Here is a 22894-nt window from a genome sequence, read left to right as displayed (position 1 = left end):
CTGAAAACAGCAAAAAAGAATAGCCCTTTTCTTCTCCTCCTGTTTGTGCAGCTGTAGTCTTGCTGGCAAGAGTGGAAGGAGAATGAGCTTGAATCCTGAGAAAAAAAAAGAAAACCAACAAAAAACAGTGAGTTCCTGGGAAAAGCAGCCTATCTCCTAGACTTGTGCATTAAGGCTTTTGCTTTGTTCCTACATTCGTGTTCAGACGTATCATTAGCATTCCCTGCTCACTCCTTCCTCATTCTCTTTACGTGCCAGTCACAAGCATAGGGTTTTTTTAAATAATAAATTGGGAAAAATTTCATAGTACAACTAAGAAATACAGCAGCCACATACCAACTACCACAGCACACCTCAGATGCGAGAGAGGGTATTAGCTACACAGTGGACAAAGCATTTTTTTTTTAACTTAACTGTCAATTTTTCATTCAATTAGCTCTGTATATGCTGTTTTGGCAGCCCAGACACCCCCTCTTTGCTAGAGGCAACAAATAAGCACCTTGTTGAAAGAACACACAGCTGTTACCCAGGAACCTACTTAGCATACTTGTTTTCAAATCCAAGTTAAAAAAAAAAAAAAAAAAAAAAAGGCAGGGTAAATTGTTTTCCTAAAGCAAGGGAAAACAAAGTCGGGGACACTTTGTGCCAGAGCTACCCAGAGATAACGAACTCCAGCAAGTCGCCCCATCCTGCCCTGGTAGCATGTCCAACTGCTGAGGGGAACATTCAGCAACTGGTTTAACCAGCAAAGTACAAACCTGTTTTTTATGAAGTTAACACCACTGGCCTTTAGTTACAAAGACACAAAAACTCAGTTTTACCATAGAAACACTTCTAGTGTCAGTATTTATTTTTACCTTAATATACATTTATACAGGCCATAATAAAAAGGCTATTACACAACAGTTCAGTGAGTTATTACCTAGTTTCAAGAATAATGCATGCAATTACAAAGGAGAGGTAGAAACACCGTATTAAAGACCTAAAAATACAAACATTATATAAACAAACACTTTCAAATTAACTGTTGGAATTTCATACAGATAAATAAGGTAAAAAGTACATTACTCTGTCAAAGTAAAGGAAACACATGGTTATCCGAACACTGAACAGTATTTTGATGTGTAAGCCCTGTACAACTTTGTCAAATAGTTCAGACCACTGTGTTTAAGAGGATTAAAATTATTTTGTCCTGGAGAATGGTTTATTCAAGTATTCAAGCAGTTGAGTAACAAAAAAAAGTCCCAAAAATAAAGTATAGGAACCATTTCCAGAGAAGCTGATCTGCCTAAATACTTTGCAAATCGCTGTCCTGATGGTCTCATGGGATGCTTGAAATGATAATGCCTATAAGGCTAAATGAAGCTTCCCACCTCTCCCCCAAAATGCACACAAAATAATCCTGATTTTTCACACACGATATGTAGATATTCTACATCAATTTATCAGCATCTCAAACCCCAACACTATTTTCTGGTTTTGCATGGTTCCTTGCAGAACCTTTCAGTTTACAGTATTTATTGTAATACTGCCCAAGAAACAAACTACAGAGAACTGTCATTACACCCCTAGAGACTGCAGGCATTAATGCACATATCGCATGCACAACAAAAGATGCAACCAAATCTATATAAAAAGCAAACAACCAGCAACTCAACATTGCTATTACTGAGAAAGTCCAGAGCAGTAGTTACTCAAGTATTAGACAAATAGGTATAAAATGGAAAGGTTCACATGAATACAAGTTTTTACAGTTTGTTTGAAAGTCTTCTAGAAGCTACATTTGAAATTCTGAAAAGAATTTTATGTACACTGAAATGAAATTCAGCCAAGTCCATTGTGCCTTCTTTCTCTTTTTTTATATAGTTCTTCAAAAATGAATATACAGTTGCTTTAGTAAATTAGTGCAAAACAAAATATTTTGGAAGAAGATCATCAAATTGTATCCACATCAGCTGAAAACCCACTGGGGATTTTGCACAGATGGAGCGCAATTTCTTCCATTACCATCTTTCCCCTGTGTAAAAAAGCGCTTTCTCACCATCCCTTCATATGACAAGCTGAGCCATGTTTACAACATGTGAGCTCCGACACAAGCCAGCTTAGCCCCAAAAGCTTCCAACAGCACTTGCACATGGTTAGGATTTCCCAGATTCACTCTGCCATATTTTACTGACAACTTAAAAATATTTTTCACAAGCTTTTGAGGGAATCTTCTGAGGGAAATGTCTTTTTGTACCTGATGCAGAAGGATCCACTCTCTATAAACCTCATGAGGAAAAAAAAAAACACCAAACCCTGATCATTCAAGTTCAAAGCACACGTACAAGGATCAGTTTGAAATGTGAAGAGAGATTCTTTTAAATTCTGTTGCTAGGAAGAAGAAGGAGCTGCTGGATCAGTAAGGCAAGTGTACTTTTGGAATTTCTCCTCTTTGAATATGCTGCTGTTTCTTTGGTAGTCACCACAGAAATGTAAGAATCATCTTCCACGTGGGGCAGAACAAGGACAACAATTAAGCTGTAGTGAAAAAAGTGCAGTATCACTGATGTGGTCCCTTATGTTCACACCATCTGGTCCTCGGGATATTCCTACTGCTCATATACAGCCACTGTGCTATAGCAAAGTGCAGAAAGCCTTCGCTCGATGCTAGATTTATCTGCAAACGGAGAGAGGTAAAAAACAGGTGATGACTTCAGTGTTATTTTACAATGCATTAATTCCATGTAGTTTTCAATATTTTCATTATTCAACATAAACTTACACTTGTGTACATTTTCTATATCTGCAGGGTCTTGCAGTATTTTAGTCAGTCCTTCCAGCAGCAAGGCTGCTTTGTGGTATCGATATGTAATATCTTCAGTTTGCTGAAACATCTCATCCAGAGCTGCTGACTGAACCTACAATCATTCAGGAGATTCAGTTACATAAACTGCATTAGGCAAGTAATGAAATGAAAAATTCAAAATTAATGATATAAAACTGTCATTAAGAAACTATTTTTGAGCCTTAATTTAGCTGATCTGTTTTTATAACTAAGAAAACAAAACGAAGTCTAAGAAAATATAGCGCCTGTGCTGTATTAACTAAGGATATTCTGCACATACAAGCTATAAAAGCACTTTTTCATCTTTTGTGTTTACATGTGTTACAACAACATATGAATAAATATGCTTGTTCTTATACCTATGTTCTCTTGTAAAGAAGACAAATTAATTGTGCATGACTACGCCATTATCAGTTAAGCACAATATTTGCCAGTATCTTTTGTGTGACACCTGTGTTAAAAAGACTTCCCTCTCATCAAAAAAGCTGTTAAGTTTCCTCTATGATTACCGCAGCTGCTCCATAGCAGATAGATATTTTATCAATTACATGAAAAGCTTCCACGTTTGCTACCATTTTTGCTTTGTATGGACAGGCTGATGTTCTTCTAATTGACCTGGTAGATTGATGAAGCTACTTCTGTTGCTTCTATGCTTTAGTAAGCCTTACTGGATGAGACTTCCGCACACAGGGCTGTGTGGCTTAGGAGTTCATTTCCTAGTGTTTATGTACCAAATGTGCTGATGTAGGGGAAATGTCCCTGAGGAACAGTATCTGCCAGGAACTTTAGCCACAGTTAAGGCAGGGCAGGAAAGAGAGTGAAAGACTAATAAAAATTACCATGAACAGAATTCTGGAAACATACATTCTATTTTCTGGTTTTGTAGAAGAGGTATGTGAGAGAAGGAAACAATTCATCTCAATGTCCTATCATTTAGATAAAAGCAGTGACTTACCATTTCTACAGCACAGCTGTAAATGAGTTTCTCTGCAGTTACACTGTTGATTTCATCAATGAACCTTTGCTTGTCTGAAAAGAAACGATTCAACTTTTCTGTCAATTTCTTGCACATGCCAATACAGAATTTGTATCTCTCATTGAGGCTTTTCACAACTGGAAGAAAGGTAAGAAGAAATTAAAGAACAAAACAAAACAAAAAACAACCTAACAACATAGCCTAAGTTCAGTTTTTCCCAGCACTAGCAAAGTCAATCTGTTTAAGCTTGTGCTTTTAATGCTTATTTACTCTGCCACTTCTGTGAATTAAGTATCTATCAAGTTAATTTCCATTCCAAGTTAATAACTGCCCATTTCTTAACAGTTTTTAGCTGTACCTTTGTTTACAATCAGAATTGTGCAATTGTACATATCTACAACTCTCTTGTGCAGAAGAAAACAAACAAATGTTGCAACTTAAGCTTTTTGAGTCATGTATCAGCAAAGAAAATTCACAAGCAACGCAAATTAGATTATGTTGCATCTACCTTGCTTAACAGCAGTGGATGGGTTCAGTTTCCCCGATTTGACCTGTGCTTTGGCAAGATGCAGAGAAGATGCTAGTAACTGGGCTGCTTTCATATACAGCACCAGCTGCTCTACTTGTCTAGGAAGGGGGGGGAAAAAAAAAAAAGTAATTATGTATCAAAACACCTTTCTTGAACACATTCAAGCCATGGGCAGACACCACTTTTTAATCACAACCCTATACAGGACCCAGCAGCAGCAGCAAAGGAAGACAGATGTTTAAAATGCAACGCCACCCCTCCCTTCCCTTCACAAACACTGTCACGGGTTGAGAGTACATCTGCTCATCTAGTAGCTGCAGCAACAAATACAAACTGCTTTAATGTAGACATTTTAAAAAGGAACACTTATTTGTGGGGACTAACTGTCCGAGGTCAATGTCTTACCACAAGTGACTGGGTGTACTTTTCTCACAGTGTCATTTCCTATGCCCCTGGAATTCTCAGTTGTGAAAAGCAAACACTTTGCAGTTTTTTTTTCTTGTTGGGTTTTTTTTTGTTTTTTTTTTCAGGAAGAAAGCAGGAAGTGGAACTGCCCTTTCCCACCACTCCGAATTCCTCCTATTTCTCCTTGCTTTTGATTTTGTATTAGGGCTGATTGGTTCTACTGAAAAAAGGTCAAATTTGGATACTCCTTCCACCCCTTCCCAACCTCCACCTCAGTGCTGTTTCAGCCTGGTCAACAGGAACAGATGAGGGCTCAGATCTAACAGAAGCTGGTACACAAATTTCTAAGCTTAGAAATGCACTGCTGCACCTCAAGCCTGAACCCCTCACCAGTTTCCCCAACTTATGTGGCAGGCCAGAAAACACTGTCCTTTTATTTATCTGCTGGCAAACGTGTGTCTATCCTTTGCTTTTTCTGATCTGTCTTCAGTTGTTAAAAACTTACTCCCATAAAAGATTCTATACAGTAAAACAATCACTCCCAACAAAAAGGGCATAGTTTGAATACATTTTTGATGTATTCAATATTCACTAATTCTCTTGATACTATTTGACCGCATACTTACCCCCATTCTTTGCTTAGCTGGCTGATCTGATCAACAACTATGCTCTCTTGGATTTGGTACAGCGATACTGCAGAAGTACACAGGTCTGGGTTTCCTCCTCGTACGGCTGTCAGATCCAGAACACATTCTGTAAATGTCAGCATCATGTTTAGATGACGCAGTGTATCTGTATGTTCTCTCTGTCAGAGGGAAAGACAACAACAATTTAATCATTAAAAGCCATAAGGCAAACAAGGACACTTAAAAACTCTTGCTAATCATTTGAGGATTTCTTGGTATGTCAATTCTATGCAGAAATCACATTGTAGTAGAGCCAGCATTAGGAACTACAGAACCAAATAGGTCCAAACAGATCAATGGATATTAACTTGTTCTCTCTTCATTAATGATTTCAAGATACTGTAGCTTATACTTAAGAGTCTTTCAACAAAGCCAAAGGAATTGGGACATGAAGTTCTATGTTTGTTGAAACCTGAGCAACTAAAGGAATCACAAGTGGGACATATTACTTGTTATTATATTATCAGCAATCCAAAAGTATGCTCGGCACTTGTATGAGAAGCCAGGAGGAACATTTGGCTTTTATTACGTAACAGACTTGATACCTACAAAAGAACCGATCTAAAGCTTCACGCTTATCTGCTTCACTCTAATTTACACTTAGATCTAGAATTATATTGTGTTAAAAGGTGGCTGTTGCCAAAAGTTTACAATTTAAAACTAAAAAACTTCAATTGGAGCTAACAACTCACTGCTTCTTGGTGACTAAAACAGATACTACATGCAGAGTCTCTGCTCAAAACCAAAAAAGCCTTCAAAACTAATCAAACATATCTTAGAAATATTTATAATAATTTCATTAGTAATGCAGGTCTAAATACATTTTAAACTCTATCTGTGGGAAGAATACAGTGTACTGTCAAGCATCCATGTTATAACGTATAGATTCAATAGGGATCCAAACACCTTCCAGCAAGATGTGAATGAGAAAACAGAACAGCAATCTGTCTTGAGAAATTTACAGTCCCAGGATACCATTCTGGTGAAAGACCACCCCAATTTGTGTTTTTAAAGTGTCACTCCTCCACACACTTTAAAAATATAGGACACTCTTCCCACAAGTAGGATTTAATGTCATCCACTGACTGTGAAGAAGCAGTTACAAACAATGCCCAGAGGGATATTGCTACTGTCAGCACCCACATCCAGAGACTTGGCATGAAAACAGAGGCCTCTTTGGAAGGCTCTGGTGAACAAAAGCAGTCATGTTCCTTTGGTTACCTATTCAAATACATGAAATGCCAGGAATAACTACCAAAGAGAAATTGGCCACAATTGATACAGGAATATTTTCAAGATCTTGAAAAGGAATACGTGACATAGTAAGAGGAAACTATGAAGTGCACTGAGCAGTCCTGTTTTTACCATGTCTCTGTTTTAGCAGCATTATACATTATAAAACATTGAATTATTTTTTTTATACCTCCATTAAAGTTTCCTCAGGCAATTCAGGAGCTTCAAAAGTGATAAAGCCCTCTAAGCTGGGAGGCGAAGTACCATAAGGCATGTACTTCAGACTCGGAGCTGCCTCGGCTCCCGGAGGAGAAGAACCCATATAAATACCAGGAGGAGAGCCCATATATACACGGCCACTAGTAGAGCAGAGAGACCCTCCAGAACTGTTTGATCCAACTACAAGAAAAATAACACACACATTCAGTCTAATAGGTTGTTCCATCTCGCAGCGCTGGAGCTGCGGATGATAGCAAATGACAAATCAGTAGTCATCACAGATTCACTCTTGGGAGGCTCTCCTCATTGTTCCTTGCATCACTCTGTAGAGAATGCAAAGGCTACACCATAATGAACAGTGACGATTCATAACGCAGATTCTGGGAAATGGCTGACAAGGATTCCAAGGCAGAGAGTCCAACAGTACAGACCAAAAGTTGTGCTATAGTTCACAAAAGCACACTGCTGCAGACTCCTGCTCATCCTGAGCAGATGGAGGCCTTTACCTTGAGATCTTTGATACTTGGCAACATAGCTGACACATGCCGAAATGCAGTCAGCTCACACCCCTTGTGTCTTGTTTCTGGTACAATGCACAGCAGCAGGCAAAAATGCAGAATCAGAAATCTAACTTTTCCTCTCCACCTTTGTCATAGATCTATTATACTCCCTGTGTTGGAGTAAAGCTGTGTACACAGGAGGTTACACACCAGCGTATTGTAAATCCAAGCCTCTGGCCTGCTCTTTAGGAGAGAAAAGGCAGAAGCCATCTGATACTAATCTCTACTTTACAGAGCACTTTTACTGTATGGCCTAGAAAGACCTACTGTGCAAGGCAATAATCAGGTTACTGGCCCAAGAAGAGAGCAAGCCGAAATACTGTGTTTGAGAACAGTCTACAGTTGTCAAGAAAGTCTTACCTGAGGTGGTTCTTGTTCTGAGGACCATATGGGTGCAGGTAGGAGGGGTGGCGCTGCTTGGAGGGGACCCAACAGTAAACATGACAGCCCGAGAACTTGCCCCACTTCCCATGGAAGGAGGTGCCATTGCAATTCCATAGGCCCCTGCTGGAGCTGGAAGAGAAAATTTCAGCAAGGTAGTCCCTATTACATATAATCATACCAGTAAGTAATTACATACAGCAAATTGGAGCACTACAAAACAACATGCTTTGATGTAGATCCATGACTTGGACTAGTTAGAAGTTCTGCCAGCAAATAAAACAAGCTGAGTGGACACAAAAAGAGTCAAGATGCAGTCTACATGTATCTTTTTACTTTCAGTCTCTCTCTGCTCTACTCTCACCTAGAAAAGAGCAACAGAGGCTCTCTCTAAGAGCCTGAGGAAACCACCAGTCCTGCAGCAAAAGATACAACAGAAAAATTCTAAAGGCAGACCATGACAGGTCTGGAGACTAAAGACTAGCCCTGTCTGCAGAACTCCTTCCATCTGCTCAAAAATGAGGGGAGAACTTCTGGTGGCCACTTGTGGGAAGGGACAAGGTAGGGGAGAGAGGAGGAAAAAAAATGACCCAGAATTACATAAACTGGCTTTCATATGAAAACAAGGTGGAATTAGGAAATGAAACACCCACAAATGTTGTGTTAAAAATAATAATAAAACCAAACCAAAAAGCCCAAACCCCTCTAGCCAGTATAGGCAGTTGACATATTTCTGTGTTTAGAACAGAAATAGATATTTTCCTGTCTTGGTTATTTTTAAAGCTATGCTAAAGAAATGGAGCATCTCCCCTTAAAGATTAAAAAAGCCTTCTGTACTGAGGCTAAAAATTGTCAGAACCAATTATCAAAGTTGGAAGCAGAGCTGTATCTAGCTGGCACTCCATAAAAAACCTAGCACATAAAGACAGCTTGGATGTATCAATCTGTTTCTTACCTGTATCCATTGGTCGCTCTGTATTGAGGCTGTCTGTACTGCCTTGGTATAACTGGCCACCAAGGGTAGTCTTTACCTGTTGATCTGATAGCTTCCCAGTACTAACAGACCTAGACAGAAAAACATATGAATTCACAACAAAGATCTTCAGTAAGATCTTCCTATCTAACTTGCAACTAAGGATGACTTCCAGATTCTTGGTATTTATTACAGATAATTCTTCAACAAAAGTACAGAAAGTCTTGAAATCTCGCTGTTCATCATGGACCTACTGAAATAGAACTAACCATAAAAATAAAGAGACCTTTTTCTCTTAAAAATTCATATTGCAAATTTTGTCATATAGATTTTCAAGCAAAACCTGAATAGGCTTCACAGAAGCAATGAAATTCTGTATTCAGATAATCAAAACAAAAGGGAACTTAGACAGCAGCACAAAGCACTCCAGGAAGTCCATGCTATATTTATACACAGCACAAAATGTTTCTGTTGTATATACCAAACCTCAGCATCTCCTCACAGCTCACTTTTTGCATGTTCTTCCCCTACAAGTTGCTGTGTACAATGCACATTCTTCTGCCAAGTTACCTACCCAGCTTTACAGGTTATAAATACTACAATGCCTACCTGCCAAACGTAGTTTTACTGTGCTGTTCTCCTCCCTGCTTTTCACCTCCTTGGGTCAAGTGGAAGTGTGTGAAATCCCTTGGGTCAATGATGTCTTTAGGCTGCAACGGGGTATCTGCCGAGCCCTGGCGATTAGCCAGGGCCAGCAAGTTTGAGGACGCTTGAGTTTTAGGTATTTTGAAAGGAGCTGTTGCCTTTAAGAATCAAGACCAAGAACACAAAAACCCAAAGTTAGAATCCCAAAATATTCTTGGGAATAGTTTCAGGCGGTGTATTACCACTTCACATTTTACTGACAGTGGCAAACTTAACAAACCTTAGTAGGAGAGCCAATGATTGTTGGTAATGGAGTTTTGAACAGCCAGTCTGAACTCCTAGGTGACGATCCCATATGTTTAGTAGGTGATGTTCCCAGGCTACCTGGCCTACTTGGTTGTGGAGAATGACTGTATCCATACCCAGCATAGGATGGGCATACTGGGTCTGAATGCTGCTTTCTGAGCTTCTGCTTGTTTTGGTAAATATCTGTGAGAGTAGGAGCACTCTGCAACCTCGCTCCCATCAAAAGTGACTGCGGAGACTGAGATGGTGGTATTGGAGAACCTGTGGGGATGAAAAACAATGAAGAAAAATTCTACTTGCAGTGCTTGGAAAACGTATCAATGAAGCCCAAAATGTTGGAGATCAACATTAAACTGAAAGGAGATGGGACTGCAAATATCACAAGATATGTTTGATCATCAACTCACTAGAGGGCAAGGAGAATGGATTTAGCCTGTTGGATATTTGGATTAAAGCTACTTTACACTGATGAGATGTTCAAGCTGCCAAATAGGCAAGACTTCAGGGTGACAGCTGTACTGGCAGCTGCAGTACCTCTGGCAACCTGCATCAAGACAAATAAAGTGGTTGGATTCAGCAGGAATGGCATAACCAATACCGAAATTTCAAGTGCAGCCACCAAGACTCTAGGTTGAATAGAGGTTCTCAAGTACTGGAATTATATTCTTGCAAACAAGTGTGTGAATGCGGCATTGCATGTTAATGACTTGTTTTGTACGTAATGACTTCATTTGCAGACACAAAAGGCAGCTCATCTCACGGTTCCTGCAAGAAAACTAGGTACTAAAAAGAACCAAATTGTTCAGATGGAACAGTTTGGGATCATTACTTTGGGCAGTCATTTACTTTGTAGTCTGTCAGACTGAATCTTTTTCAAAAGCTTACTATGTACAAAGGAAGTCCACACTTAAGTGCAAGTGCAAAGTTTCTCCTAAAGCAAATGGAAATGGAAGAGCTATAAGCAGTCATTGAAACAGGGCTTTGGGGAAATACATCTTATGAACATCTCACCTACTCGAAGGTGCCCTTCCTCTTTAAAAATAAGGAACCTGAAATTTGATGAAATGGTCTCTTCCTTGTGATATTTTTATGTCTCATGATGAGGAACTGTGCAAAGTTACAAACAGTACATAAGACTTCAGCTTTATAGCCACAGCTGTAAACTCAAAGAACTGACACTGCAGTGACAATTTCACTCACTTTTTTTTAAAAAAGGAAAAAGAAAAGGAAAAAAAAAAAAAAGGCAAAACTGAAAATGACCATACTAACTAGATAAGATTTTTAAGAGCTGGCCAAGACAATCTTCTGAGATAGGCTCCGTTTCATAAATGTATGCTCAGAAAAATATCACAAACTTCTTGCAGTTTGCTCAATAAAGTGCCCAGCTCTTAAGACACACCTTTCAACCTTCTTAAGCCTGTGCTTTTGCTAGTTAGATTTTGAATATGAGCTACTTCATCTTGATTTCATTCCACTCCATTAAACAGTATGTTTTAGAATAGCCTTTCTGCCTCCAGCTCCAGCAGAGGATCAAGTCTATTTCTCATTAACTTCCCAGCCAAGAATTTGCTTGTTTGAAATCTCTCTGCTTGTCTCACAGCATTGAAAGTCCTCACCTGTCGTTTCAGAAACCAGTCTTAAAGCTCACTGGTTACTGTTCTAGTGTCACTGCCACCACAGGGAAGGCTTCTGAATTAGAAGTTTGTCCTCTGCTGCCACTGGCAGCAAGAGCAACTCAATTAGTTCAGAAGCTACGTTATGACAGACATCTTCAGTCCTTAGAAAAACTCAGTACAGATGACCTCACTTCACCCAGAAGCAAAAGACGGCTTCCCATACCCATTTAAACGCCGAGAAAGAGACTTGCTGCAATTTGTGGTATTCTACAAAGAGAAACACCACTGCATTCATTTGAAATTAAGAAATAAAGTCAAGTAGAAAAAGAATGCAGGAAACAGATTTAGAAGTGAGACATTAAAAACCTTTACAGCCATAAAAACAGCGCTGTGGTACGTTACAAGTCAGTTTGACACTGGCAAAAGGCACTAAAACAAGAGCCCCCAACAAGATGCAACAAGAAAAGCATACACACTGTTTTGTATTCTCTTTATTCTCTTCATGTGCATCTCTTTTTTTTTTTTAGAGAGGAGTTTTTCAAATCTGAGGATTCACTCATTCGTTGTCTTTTGCTGAGACTGCCAATGGCATAGCAATTAAGGCAATTTTTGAGACACGTCATAGAACTTATTTCATATGGATGAAACCATTCCCAGACATTTGAAATATGGCTGCTCCAAGAAATGAAGGCTCTATCATCTCCAGATCATTTTAGAAAGTGCTTAAATAGGGAAAAAACCCACAATGCAGTTTCAACACCACCTCTTAGAAAGTCAAAATAAAGAGTATAACTACTAACTAGTATTTCAGATAAAGAAGAAAATGCACCCAAAACGTGCACAGAGCAAAAGAATGTGCTACTGAATTGCATAGTCTTATGCCCAGTCCTTTTGGCATTACAGTGCAATTCCATCTTTAACAGTCTCAGAACATCCTCAAGTCCTATTTCTCCCTGATCTTTTTCTGCTGGCATGCCGTAATAATTCATGACTTGCAAAGCTTACTGAATGCTTAGCAAGACTAACATCAGATCCCAGTCAATTTCCTAAGGCAATGACGAAAACCTGTTGCATGCTGTACACTGGCAGTTCTTCCTCCCTTTTCTGAGGACTGGCATGACACACCTGGTCTATCAAAACCAGATTCCAAGAAGCATGTCACTACCACTCATTATAATCCATCCCTTCCATCCCTGTTTAAAGACAGACATTAGAGTTGCTTTTTCACCTTGAGAAAAAGAAACTTCAGTCGCTCTCTTCCTGTGTAGGGAATTAGTTATGGGGAAAGGTGTCTTGATACAGCCGCAATTGGGCTGAGTTTCTACAGAAACTCAGTGCACCACTTACCCAGTTGTCTCCTATTAACTCACGCTAATGTAGCGCTGACTTGCCACCCCCTTCACAAAATGCTGTACAAGCTCTATCAAAATATTACTGGTGGCATTGTCCAAAGTCACTCACCTGAGAAGTTTCTACTCCTTGATTCATGTCCTTGAAGTTGTCCACAACAACAGTGTCCAAGCTGCTCAGGTATGGTTCCAACTATGCAAACAAAATCAAAATGTGAATTTATACTTCACCCACAAATGAAGGTAAAGCAAAATAAAACCTAGTTTACTTCTGTTGGTCATTTAACAGAAATTATTTCTGCAAATGTGACCTAGTTGGGCACAGTTTTGTTTAAGAAAATTTCAAGGAAGAATTAGTGTTCTGAATTACTGTTCCAGATAAACCTTCACTAATGGCTAAGAATTTACAAGCTTACCTAGTGGTGAAGGAGAATATGGTCTAGAAGATCCTGTGGATAGCCTGCGCCCAACACCCTGCGCAGTGTCAGCTGGTACTGGAGAACAGGAGCCCATCTTCATGAAGCCCATTGGGCTGGTATTTGAGCGTCTCACAACTCCAGCTCTAACAAGGTGAAAAGAATGGTTACACACACGATAGTAACTGTGGATCCTGTGGATAAGGAGATAAGAATCCCCTAAGAAGTATAATGATCTGTCAAAGAAAATACTGATATTTAAAGAGAAAGCTGTGATGTTGAAGCTTATTAAGCCAATAACTTAAGCTAAGCTTCCCATACTGAAAACAAGCAATATTTAATTCCCTTTGTTCACATTGACTTTTTAACTTTCAATGCCATAGTAGTCTGTTAACTGGAGAAAATTAAAACAAGATATCCCTTAGTACATGGATTCCTAATCTTCAAACAACTTGATCACCCAATTTTTAATTTGACAATCAAGTGAAATGTATTCCTACAAATGCCCATTTTAATGTCACCACAGATTATGACAAAGTTTCCATATTGGGTCTGGTATACAGGTCAGATAACTGAAAACTGATTATTTAAGAGAAAGGCACTTCCCCAAGTGTAGCAACTACTACAAAATCAGAGATCCTGAAAAAATGCAAGGAACCATGGGGTTTGTTTTTGTAAAGATCTCCAGAGTTCCAAGTAGTCTGTTTCTGAGTCTTTGACCTTCACCATCCTGATCCTGTAGACCACAGAGCACAGAATAAGTCTGGCACACTAGAGCTTTGTAATAAGACAAGCTGGTTAACTAGCATGCCAAAAATTGTTTCCTTGATATTCTACAGAACAATGCATTCATCTCATCACTACATGTGTGAAAACAAAACATAACTTATTACTGACTTTCTAGTTTATGATGTAATGCCGAATAATACACAAAGAAGAATAAAAAAGCAAGACTTCATCTTTTCACCTTCTTGGGTTTCATTTGAGTGAAAGAACAAGCTTGTTTTGTTTTGTGAAAAATTTCAAGTACCCATCCAACAATCTTGAGATTGTGGAGGACTATTACTTGTTATCATTAAAATGTCTCTTTAGTATGTTTTTGTGCAGAAAAAAAAAAAATTACATCAGCAAGAAACCACAGACATCTGTCAGGGTACAAGCACAAACTAGAACCAAGAAAAAGGAGTTAAAAAAACCCCTTACCTTGGTGATCCGTGGGGGTTTGACACAGGGCTGGCAGTAGAGGAGAGGTTCTGTTCTATGCGCTGGTAATTACGTAGCTGGGTGGGAACCGGGATAGGTGCCGTTTCGCTGCGGGGGGATACCGAAGGCTGACAATGCCTGAAGTTGGAAGGTATGAAGACAGGAGATGAATAGAGGTAGACAGGTCTCTCTCTGAATTGTACCATTGTTGAGTTTTCAATAAAATCTAGGAAAGAGGCAAATAAGCTGCTTCTGCCCTCCCTGCATACAATACAATCTTAGCTTGTCCTAATCTAGCTGTAACACTTGACAGATGAAGATCAGGAACTGTTCATTACTAGCTACCTTTCTTATACTGGCTAGTATCAGATTGAGCGGAGAGTGCAGTACTAGCTGAAGCACTTCGTCACACTTCACAGTGATCTACAGATCCCTCTGACTTCCTGCCAATCAGCCCGCTCTGTTTACCACGCTTCAAAATAGCGTTCTAGGAAAACCCACTGCGCTAAGAACAGGAAGTTCAGCAGCAGGGCTGGAATGTGTACAAAAGCCATTAAAGCACAGTCAGAGATATCCCAAGAGACACCGTGAACTTGCAAAAGGAAAACATGTTATGTAACCAACCCCTGACAAAATGACCAAAACCACACACCTGAACATTAATCCACAGGCTCAAACTACAGATTAGCATTACCCAAGTTCAACTGAAGTGTCAGTGACCTGGCTTACCTCAGTGTACTATCTGATGAGGGAATCAAACCACTGCAACGTAATCAGTTACCAACACTTTTAAAGGAAGACAGAATTCAATGGAAAGAATTTCAAACAAATGGGCTTTTTGGAAGATAATCAGTTTAGTATCTGGTCCTTTATTGACCACCTCTTCAGAGAAAGATTAGAAATTCTTAGAGGAAATGTAAAAAAGTTCTACCATGAACTCTAGAAAACAAGCAGTTACAGCACTCACTGCACAGTTGCAGCTGGGTTTCTGACTGTATTTGTCCTATTCTCTTTGCTACCTCTGAGTATAAAATACTACTTGCTAATATGCATAGAACTTTCTTAGCAAAAGAAAAGAAGTTTGTCCATTTATTGCCACCCAATTTCTAGATACTACAGAGTAATTTGGAAGTCAGTTGTGAGCACACAGTCAACAGAAGGCCTGAAAGCTTCCACATGAGGAGAAGGTCTCACAAGTGGAAACCACACAAAGGCAGTGGGCAGCCTGCTACGACTAACACAGCACGCTGATGTAGCACAGGGAGGCTTCCCTAGGTCCAGCCTCCCGGCGATGGGAAGCGGATTTAAACTGTGGCAATGACACCGAGGAGGCCATGAAGGCACTTCAACTTTTAAAGTACTTGGCATGGAAAATGCCCTCCCCTGCTCTCACACAGCCTTACAAGTATACCCAAACAAGCCCTGTGAGCCACAAGCTAACTGGAGACAGCAACGCTGTGGTAACACAGTGGAGAGTCATGGTACAGTACTTGGCCTTCCATCAGGGCTCCCCAGCTCAGGCCCAAAGCTAAGGTCTCATTAGGCATCCTCAAGTCTGATGTGGTTTGTTACTCGTTAGGGAAGACGCAATACAGATGTGTGCAGAGTTGCATGCAAATCTTGTTTCTCTGAGATTCAGAGAATAAAATTAGCAATTAATCACAGGAGAGTGAACTGCCTCTACCTATTCTGCCCATTCTGGCTGGAGTCTGAGAAGTGTTACAGCTTCTTCTGCTTGACATAAAGCAGCATAACTATGGGTACAATTCATTCGGTTTGATCATCTAATTGGAAAAACTCACTGTTTCATAGGGCATAACCTTTTGTGAAAAAAAAAAAAAAAAATCACAAACTATGAAAGAACATTTCTGAGGAAATAAAAAAACAAAACCAAAAACCAAAAGCAGCATCTTGTAGAGTATCAGACACACACTGCTTCCTTCAGACCATGCCCCAAGCAGCCAGTTAGTTACCAAATTTACTCAATCAACAATTAAATCAAACTATTATAGTACAAACACTGAAAGTGTGAACAGTAGACACCTGTTTCTGATCACACCACCATTTAGCTCTTAACTTAGTAATGTACAGATAACATAACTGGTGTATTTTCATAAAACCTGTACTCTAAAAACTGTGACACCTGACACAATTTAAAATAGGACATTACAATGTATTTATAATATGTTGTACACAGCCAATCCAGACCAAATGTATCTTTACAGACAACCATCCCCATTATCTGCCCTTAAATATAAAAGGTAAGACTAAAGCTGTATTGATAGCCCATGTCAGCAGATTTCACAAACTGCACAAAGATCAGCACAAAGTAGCAAACTTTTCTTGTGACAAGCATTTCTAAACAAATAATGCTGACTTGCAGCCCTGTAGTATTAGCATAAGCCAAAAATACACCTAACATAATAGCTTTATTCCCCATTTAGCCACTCATCCTCTTTCTGTTTGTACTGAAAACATTATGAAATTCATTACTTGGTCAAATGACAAATCTGTTTAGATTATTACATGACTAGTTAAACAGCATGATAAAGCTTTACATTTTCCAATATAATCCAGGAAAGATTTCAGGCACCACTGATGAATATCAGTTCTATTTCAAACTAGCAGAAACCTAGCCTACAACCATGTGGAAGAAAGAGGACTTATTAACAGTCCTGCTGATGGAAAAGCTGCACTACATGTTTAGCAATTTCATGTGGCTTCTTTGGTATCCTGTGAGACACAAACACAAAATTCACAGTAATCGCTTGCACAGAAGCCACACCCAGTTACCAGACACAAGACAATCCAGCCACAAGACACATATCCATAGCAGTCTGGGCTTTGTAAGTTCCTCTTCTCTCACAACTACTTAAAATGTATACTGCATTCAACATCTTGACTCACTAAATGAAGACTGTGCTGTGCTTCACAATACCAAAAAGGACAAGTCAGTTATGTCTCTTAAGTTTCTGCTTTCAACCAGTTCAAAATTTAAACAGACAAAAGAATGCTATCTTTCCTTAAGGAAATCTTTTGGGGATGCATCAGAGCCAGAAGTTAGCTACACAACCATCAGCCATTAAAATGGATTAAGTGTCAAGAGCCTGGAAAAAAACAGGTCTAGCTTCTATTTCAGTTCAGTTTCCAGTTGCCATCCACAATTAAAAAAAAAAAACCAAACCCAACAGATAGTAGCAGAGAACCTTTTTAAAAAAGAGGAAATACTAAGCCTACATCACACACCTGTTAGCTGTACCAGAAGCAGTACTTCGAGAAGAGGCTGAGGATGGTTTCTGTACGGTTCCTGAGCTTCCAGAAATAGTTAATGGTGACTGCCTGTGAAAACAAAAACCACTGTCAAAGGACAGGGCTTCAGAGAAGCTATCTACTTTGCAGCAAAACTTTCTGAATTCAAGCTGTTTATATATTCATATTAAATTCACCTTGGCATACTAATCTTTAAGAAAGTCCACAGAGCTATGTAGACCCATCACTACCAAAACCCCAGCAACCCCTTCTACAGCTGCAGTATCAATTTTAGAACATGAGACTTCTTTCGGATAAAGCTCAGCACACCTACCCTCCACACATCAAGAACTCGCTTGAAGCCCGCCTGCCAGCTGCTCCCAATGGCATATCATCTAAAGTAAGCAGAAGAACACATTGAAAACCCACATCATGAAGCAGAATCTTTAAAAAAAAACAAAAAAACCTCCAATATTACTGTTGTAGAAATAACCACTTTGACAAACTTCTGTGAACATATAAAAGTTTTCCACAAACTGTTTTTTGTATGAAAATACCTTAAATGTGACCACCAACAAAAATGTAACTGGGGAAGGCAGTTCTTTAACAATTTTTTTTGTTGTTTGTTTTTGTTGGAGTTTTTTTTGCTATACTAGTTATAATAATTTTGAAATAAAATCCATTGTTTAAGAGTACAAGGTATCAGCATTGGAAAATTTATAATAACGAATGACAGAAACCCTTCAGAGATCAAGGCACTAATTTAGTCAAATATTTAACACAAGTTGGTGGCACTGTATAGAAATCAGCTGACTACCTTCTTAGTGGCAATTCAGGTTTGGACGATGTCGTAAAATGGCAATGTGCTACATCCAAGTCTTTCTGTTGTATAAGCCCAGTCTGATGCCTTACCTTTAATGTTAAACATTTTTTATGTTTTCACCTGCACTTGTTTAATATCTACAGCTCTACAGCATGGACTATAAATGTTCAGTTAGTCTGGAGGTAACAACGTGCCTGCCTCCACTAAGAGAATCCTTGGGCTTCTTATCAGCAGTTGTTTACAACTGACTCTTTTCTTCTACTGCCAAACCCCAATATTTTCCATGACTATAAATGACCTTGGTATCTTTGGTGTATCTGGCTACTCAATGGAAGGTGAAAATGTCCCAGATGGACATGCAGGTGTACCAGCCTCCCTTCAAAGAGTAATCAAACTACAGAAATGAGTTCCAATGTGAACTGAGACACATTTAGAGAAAAGAGAGCCAAAGAATAACAGGACATAAAAGTATGTTACAAGTGGAAATTGTTTTAAAATGTAAAAATAAGGAAGGTTCTTACATGAGTGGTCTGAAGAGATATTGTGTGGGACAAGAACAAAGTCATCTGTGTCACAAGAGGAGTTCTTGCTACTGGTACTGGCAGAGTCTTTAGAGACTTGAAGATAGTTAGGAGGACCCAATGGAGGGGAAGACAAATTTTCTTCTTGAATGTGCTGCATGTCTGGCAGAGACTGGAGGAGGGGAGTGGAAAAAAAAGTAAAAAAACCCCACTGTAAATCCAGTAATTCAGAATGTAGAATTGCTCTTTTAACTATGAAGCTTCTAAAGTAAGAATCATCACTAGCTTTGACAAAAAAAAAAAAAAAGATAAACAAAACAAAGTCCCAAAATTTAAGTATTTAGAAATATAAAATGTATTTGAATTTGGAAGTTTCAAATACTGGATAACCCGGTAGTGTCAGTTTAGACAGTTCTATACTAAACAGGCTGTGAATTTAAACGACTGCAATTTATTCAATGATTCCTGATACAGATGCACCTCTAAAATCGAAGTCACCAGTTCATACAAGGGGCCTTAGCCAAAAAGGCCAATTCAAAAATTAACTGTAACATTCATTATGTTGCAAACCATACTAGCATATCTAAAGATTTACTGCTCTAGTATTTGATATGTATACGTATTTTTTTCTTTAACAAACAAGAACAAAAAACCCCACAAAGTACAACACAAGGAGCAAGAGAGAACCAAAATGCTAATGCTATTCTTCTAGCAAAAGACAGGGGTATTCCTTGCTCTGTGCTCTTAAACACAACAGTTTACACTGTTCAAGAATTGAAAGATCTAAAATTCAATAACTCTTGGCTAAATGTTACAGAAAATATTTTCCAGAGATTGTTCTGTAAAACAGAGAACTTACTGGAGGAGAAGCAAAACGGCATGAAGGAGAGCTACCACAGGAACTGCCAGAGACTGAGCCGGCATATGTGGGCACTGGTACAGGACAAGCTAGAATAAGAAAACCCAGGGTGGGGGGGAAAAGGGACTAAGATTTTGAAAGGCTGAATTTCAAACTCATTTTCTCACTGCTTTTCATTCACAAACACTTATACAACTTATAAGCACAGCACATCCTCAAACACACAAGGGTATTTAAGTTCAGTTGAAATGTCAAAGGAACTAGTAAATAAGTATCACATTTCAGTCTAGCATAATACAAAAAAGGATTCAACACTTAGCTTCACAATAGAGCACAACAAGTCGTCAGACTCAGGAAAATATCTCATGAACACTTAGTGTGATATTTGGCAGATCTTTCTGCCTTCCAGCCCCCAACATTCATCGTTTACACAAATAAGTGGAAAAACAAAACTACTTACACTTTTTGACTGTTGAAATCTGATCCAGGAAAGGGTGGTTGAAAAATGCTTCTGTAGAACAAGAAACAACCACCATTGTGAGTAAATGTACAAATGACATAGAATTTACAGACTATATTGCAGATGGTGATAAATAGTTGCCTTCCCAGAATCAATATTTCAGAGCCAGAGGGTGAAGAGCTTATAAAAGATTAAAGCCTTCTATGTTATATGTTGCTACAGTATTTGGAAAGGAAACAAAAATCAATTGAATAACTTCAAACAACAGCCAGCAAGGCAAATCAGACTGAATTACTGGAGGGCATTTTATGACTGCACTTAAGGATCACATACACAAGGAGCCTTCCTATACTCCTCATGAAATTATATTCTCTATGTTCAGTATGGTACTAAGTTTTAATTTGCTCTTCAAAGTGATGAGCATCTCTCACATCGAACACTGGAAGTATTTTCACTTCTGCCTTTCCCAAGGACTGACGCTTATTTTTGAGCCCATTAATGCTACTCCTTAGGTGGCAAAAAATCACAACAGAGCAGCAGCCATTCTCCTTCCCACTTCCCAACGGCAGAACATGACCTGTGCAGCCGGTTCATATAGCATAACACAGAATTAAACACAATTTCTTTAATAATTTCCTCAGTTAACTTGTTACTTGTCATTGTTAATTTTTTTTGAAACATTTTGCTTTTGTTTTAAATGGATATGCTGAGATGCATTTAATTGACTTAGCATAACCAGTTGGCTAGCAGTTTACATGGAAAATTTTATCCTACAAGAAGCAACCTTCAGCTAGTTAGAGGAAATTGAGGGTTCGTGGAAGCCAGCTGCTAAGCTTTGTCAAGTTTAACGTTCTAATAGTTGAGGAAAAAAAAAATAATGCTGTTCATCAGACCTAAGCAAATAACAAGGAAAAAAAATAAAAGAAAGAATGTGAGGCCTGCAGTATCTCCTCTTCCTTCAACAACACTTTCTTCCATGACCCGATAAGGAAGGGAGGCTAGCTGTTAACGCAAGAACAATATAATGATTAACTTTAACACGAAGATCAGGTGTTCCTGAGCTTTTGTACAACACCTGCTGTTCTACTTCACATTGCTGGAAGATCAACAAGATTTCCAATGCTATTTTTACTTTAACAACAGCCAACTGGGCTCAGTTATACACTCTCCCTTTCACTCCCTTTGCTAAGCACATTCCAGAGCAGCCCCTTTGAGGCCCTTTAAGTGGCTCAGCCAAGGAAAACATGACTTTCATCACTACCATTCTGCTTTCTATTTTTCTTTCTAAGCACAAATGCTTTCTCCCACTACCACAAATGATACAGTGAATTCCCATGTTTGAAGAAACTGTAGGGATCAGTACACCCAGAGTGCAAAGTGGAATCAATTACTCAAAGTCCATGTTTGTGATGTATTAATTCTTCTACACATACAGATTTATATATCAACCTCTGAATACTGTCACTGTCATTTGGGACATTTTACCCAATTATCATAGTTTTTCTGGATCTTAAGTTTTTATGTACAGCAGTTATGTCAGTCACACCTACACATAACAAACCCCATGCTTGGTTCTCAGAAGAGCAACACCTTAATTATACCAGTATTGATGTTTTAAATTTCAGATTACTAAAGAAAAGTTTGATATTTCTTGGAGAAAAACAGAGCAGGAATTGAAAAGGAAAAAAAAAAAAATGTAACTAGGAGAGTCTTCAGCTTCAAGTAAAGAATTAAAATGCCTTTTGAATCTTCCTCTCTCCACAGCCTAACAAATATAGTCATCTTATCACAAGTACACAAGGACCACATATGATGAATGAGTCAATTTGTGTATTTCAGTACTGTATCAAAACCAAGCTTGCAGTCATAACTAAAGAGCAATGGTGGAGTTTCATAAGCAGAAACAAAAACTGAGCGTGTCTTTCTTTGGGTTGCAACTCACCCTAGGATCTCAGCATCACAAGACCTAATAGCTTATGGTAAGGAAAGAACTAGGTCGTATCTACAAAAAGCATGAAGAGACTTTAAGGTTTAGGCTCTCTCACCACGCCATAGGTTAAACTTGATGAGTCACTTATCTTGTTGCTAAACCAAATCTCAGTAATAAAACACATTGCTATTGATATAAAATAATAATAATGAAAAAGATAATTGTATTTAGCTAAGTTAGCTTTAATTAACTAAAAATTTAAGCTTAACATTTCCTGGCAGCTGTGATTAAATTGCAATAACAAATAGTGCTATAAAATTTAAACAACCAGCATGAATAACATGACAAAGATGCAGCTAAGAAAAACTAATCAAGATTTAACTTTTCAGTGGTCATCTTTTAAAAACACTGCCTGAGTTTGCATTAAAAAAAAAAAAAGAAGAAAAAAAGCATTACTACTTTTGCAGTAATAGGTAACCAAAATCCCAGCAATAAGAAGGCTTTTTGAAACTGAAGTGAGGAACAGACAATCCAGCCAGTACAAAGCACACACAAATCTAAACTCTACTCCTGACTAATTTTGAAAAGGCAACAGTTGTAGCCAGTTTGAATGACTCAATAGTACTGATTTGAGGCCTTGAAATCTTAAGTAGTTAGAACAATGTTCTGCAACCAAAGATCTCCAGCTAAAGAGAAAAAGCCAAACACAGCAGTAAACTGAAACCAAA

At 38.6% G+C, this 22894-nt stretch overlaps 1 protein-coding gene across 1 annotated transcript in view; it reads right to left on the bottom strand.

Moving 5' to 3' along the window:
- Window positions 1-815: 815 nt before the first annotated feature.
- ULK2 (unc-51 like autophagy activating kinase 2) overlaps window positions 816-22894 on the bottom strand; it is a 41084-nt gene continuing 19005 nt past the window's right edge. The window contains exons 11-28 of the mRNA XM_030029086.1: window positions 20237-20287; window positions 19777-19865; window positions 18918-19089; window positions 17908-17968; window positions 17571-17663; window positions 14325-14462; window positions 13122-13267; window positions 12818-12898; window positions 9715-10001; window positions 9399-9592; window positions 8772-8881; window positions 7796-7948; window positions 6847-7055; window positions 5364-5542; window positions 4312-4430; window positions 3783-3940; window positions 2765-2900; window positions 816-2659 (exon numbers count right to left, since the gene is read on the bottom strand). Coding sequence (XP_029884946.1) covers window positions 2592-2659; window positions 2765-2900; window positions 3783-3940; window positions 4312-4430; window positions 5364-5542; window positions 6847-7055; window positions 7796-7948; window positions 8772-8881; window positions 9399-9592; window positions 9715-10001; window positions 12818-12898; window positions 13122-13267; window positions 14325-14462; window positions 17571-17663; window positions 17908-17968; window positions 18918-19089; window positions 19777-19865; window positions 20237-20287 — 2444 coding nt within the window. The 3' untranslated portion in view covers window positions 816-2591. The remainder of the gene's footprint in view (window positions 2660-2764; window positions 2901-3782; window positions 3941-4311; window positions 4431-5363; window positions 5543-6846; window positions 7056-7795; window positions 7949-8771; window positions 8882-9398; window positions 9593-9714; window positions 10002-12817; window positions 12899-13121; window positions 13268-14324; window positions 14463-17570; window positions 17664-17907; window positions 17969-18917; window positions 19090-19776; window positions 19866-20236; window positions 20288-22894) is intronic.

Source organism: Aquila chrysaetos, chromosome 10 (genome assembly GCF_900496995.4).
Source record: "Aquila chrysaetos chrysaetos chromosome 10, bAquChr1.4, whole genome shotgun sequence".
NCBI lineage: Eukaryota > Metazoa > Chordata > Aves > Accipitriformes > Accipitridae > Aquila > Aquila chrysaetos.
This window is presented reverse-complemented; position numbering and strand designations above follow the sequence as displayed.